Here is a 3292-nt window from a genome sequence, read left to right on the forward strand (position 1 = left end):
TAGATGAAATTTCCTATTTATCTTTATTGAAAAATATGATAGATCTTTTATCCGAATCAGTAGAAATCTCATACAATAAATTATACTTGTATGATAAGATTGCTCACTATTTGGGTTGTAGTTGAGTCCGTGTTGGACTTCTAGATATGTATGTTTGTAGAAAATCATTTATGTATAATAAGAATATATCAAATAGTTGTTATAATGTTATAATGTGTGGAAATTATTAGTAATAGCTATAACATATTTAGGATTTAAGATTTAGAATTGACAATGTATAAAAATTACCTAATAGCTACTACAACGTGTAAAAGTCACTCAATAACTATTACAATGCATTGAAGTTACTCAGTTATCTGTTACAACGTGTTTAGGATGAATTTAGAATTTACACCATGTAAAACTATCCAGTAATTGTTATAATGTGCAAACGTTACTCAGTATATGGTACAACGTGTTTAAGGTGAGTTTATAATTTACACCGTGTAGAAGCTACCAATAGCTAATATAATGTGTAGAAGCTATCAGTAGTTATTATAATGTGTTTATGTTGAGTTTAGAGTTTAAGGTTTACACTGAATAGAATCTATTCAATAATTGCTATAATGTGTTTAGGTGAATTTAGGAGTTAAGATTTAGGGTTTAGAATTTATGATTTAGAGTCTCTGAACAATATTATATCAAAATATTATTTACCAACTTGATCAAAATTATTTAAACTTCATTGAAATCGCTTTAAAATAGTTGTAGAAGCTATTATATAGCTGCTATAACTCTAAACCCTAAATTCACCATAAAACAGGTTTGTAATAGCTATTGGTTAGTTTCTATATATTGTAGCAACTATTTGATAACTTCTACATGGTATAAATCTTAAACACGTTATAGTAGTTACTGGTAGATTCTATATGTAATAACAACTATTAGTAATTGCTACAATAATAATTGAGTTAAGAGATTTTTTTAAAATAAAATCATTTATGAAACGTTCATTTAATTATTTTTTAAAGATGTCCATTTGATATTTTTCTTATTTAGGATGGCTTTTTGATTTTTTCTAAAAAACCTTCATTTCTTATTTAATTAAGAGCAAATCACTTTTAACGTAAATTCATTTGGCTGATCATGACCTACCCAATTAGTTGACTTTTACCTAAGATTCAAAGGGCGAATCGTTAAGTCAAACTTGGTCTGCGTGTCATAACGCATGCTTTCTTTTAGCCAATTTATTAATAATATATCTTCTGACGTACATGTTTGACTTAGAAGTCAACTTGCGGTAAGTGGATCGATAACGATTCACTCAGCCAGCAAACAAAGTCAAACAAAGTTGGCACAAGTCAACGTAGGGTCTTTTTCAGTCAGCGCCCTATTCATAATCCTATTCAGACTTTTAGGATATTTTTTCTTCAAAAAATGAAATTTCTTTTTAATTTGATTAGAACTAGAATCACCAGGGCGGATCCAGAAATAATTTTTGGCGAGGGCTAATAAAATTTTTTTTACAATGTACAGTATAGAGGAATCAATAATTTTTTTTTAAAAAGTAAATGTGCGGGAGGAAAAGATCCTGATCCGAAAATCCAAAAATACATATCACTCAAAATGCAGATCACTTAGCCAACTATCTCTTATCCTCTCCTAATATCAAAACGGACAGAATCTCCCCAGTAAATTGGGGGTATAAGAGGTATACATAATGTCCCTGTCCAAATACACATCACCCGATCCGACTTTGCCAAAGTCGGATTCGACTACTAACCGCTTCTTGCCCACCACCCGATCCAACTCCTCAACGGCTTTTCGCATGACGTCAGGTTGTTCCAGCAAGTGTGCCAACAGCCACTCCGCTGTGTTTGAGGGATTGTCCACGGCGGCATAGATTAACTCCTATAAAAAAAGAAAGAAAGAAAGTAATTATTTCTTTGTTAAAAAAAAAGAACTTTATAATTATTTTTATAAAATATAATTAAACCTGTTATATTTTATATAATTAAATGTTATGAGCACATAAATAGAAATAGAAGATGATGAGAATTATAAAAATAAATATATGGATGATAGACAAGATAAAAAATATTATATGCATGGCCATTTATGCTAAATAATAATACGAATATATCGTTAACACTAACCGCGCATTGAGCTTTAATTTCTTCACTGCTGAGAATCGGTTCGCCGGAGTCGTCGGCGAGGGAGATCATGACGTCGAGAAGGTCTTCCACCTCCTTCTTTTCTCCGCTCCTCCACTTCTCGATCCTTTCGTCGATGATCGGATCATGGTACTTGTAGATGGTGCTCGTCGCCTGCTCGGACATCCTCTCGTGGCCTTCCAAATCCAGGCACCTCAGCCACGGCGCGAAGTCCGACGGGCAAAAGGCGTAGATCATCGACAGCATCGAGAACGCCGCCTCCACGTGCTCCACCTCCTCCTCGCCGGGGCCCTGGTGCGGGCCGCCGGCCCCGAAGTGCCTCACCCCGAAGATCATCCGCCTGATCACGTTCGCGCTGTAGTACCTCGTCGCCAGCCGAATGTCGACGAGGCCTCCGGCTCCGGCTCCGGCGGCGCACAGGTTGCGCAGGTACCTAGTGAGGTGGTCGGCCTCCTCGGCCCGCGCTGCCGCCAGCCAGCGCAGCCTCGCGCTGCTCAGCACCTCGGACGCGATCACGCGCCGCATCTTCTTCCACTGCGGGCCCAGCGGGCAGTCGCACTGGCGATCCTGGCGAGGGCTTCAGCCCCCTCCAGCCCTCGCCTGGATCCGCCCCTGAGAATCACACTAGTTAAATCAAGTTTTCTTTATTTATTAAATAGTTTAACTTTAAGTAATTTATTTAAGGTTTGATTACGATTTTGTTTCCTTAATTTTTATTTAAGTATTTTAAAAAATATATTACATGTATATTTATAATATTATTTCTACTTAATATTTTTCATACTGTATAAATTTTATACTAGCAAATTATTGTTAAAAAGGAGAAATATTATAAATTTAATATTATTATTATTATTTAATAAATTACTGTCAATAAATTTAATTTATTAGATCCATATATTAATTGACCAAATTATAATTTAGACAATCGATTCATATGTTTAAGTAGTTTTATGAAAATCATTTCACATTAAAATAGATTTTAAAATAATTTTGATCAAAATTATTATTGTTAGAATAATTTTATCTGAAATTATTATTATTATAATAATTAAATTAGTTGAATAAAGATTAATTTTAAAAAGAAAATTTTAAATGCAAAATCATCAACATGGCTAAATAGTTCTTGCTCAGTGCTA

General features: G+C 34.4%; 1 protein-coding gene across 1 annotated transcript in view; it reads right to left on the minus strand.

Moving 5' to 3' along the window:
- Nucleotides 1-1582: 1582 nt before the first annotated feature.
- Nucleotides 1583-3292, minus strand: part of LOC141812143 (phenylalanine N-monooxygenase-like) — a 2384-nt gene continuing 674 nt past the window's right edge. The window contains exons 2-4 of the mRNA XM_074700179.1: nt 3258-3289; nt 2136-2705; nt 1583-1890 (exon numbers count right to left, since the gene is read on the minus strand). Of these exons, the coding sequence (XP_074556280.1) occupies nt 1648-1890; nt 2136-2705; nt 3258-3289 (845 nt within the window). The 3' untranslated portion in view covers nt 1583-1647. The remainder of the gene's footprint in view (nt 1891-2135; nt 2706-3257; nt 3290-3292) is intronic.

Source organism: Curcuma longa, chromosome 18 (assembly GCF_044706935.1).
Source record: "Curcuma longa cultivar G26 ecotype Majalengka, Jawa Barat chromosome 18, ITB_CL_G26_1.1, whole genome shotgun sequence".
Taxonomy (NCBI): Eukaryota; Viridiplantae; Streptophyta; class Magnoliopsida; order Zingiberales; family Zingiberaceae; genus Curcuma; species Curcuma longa.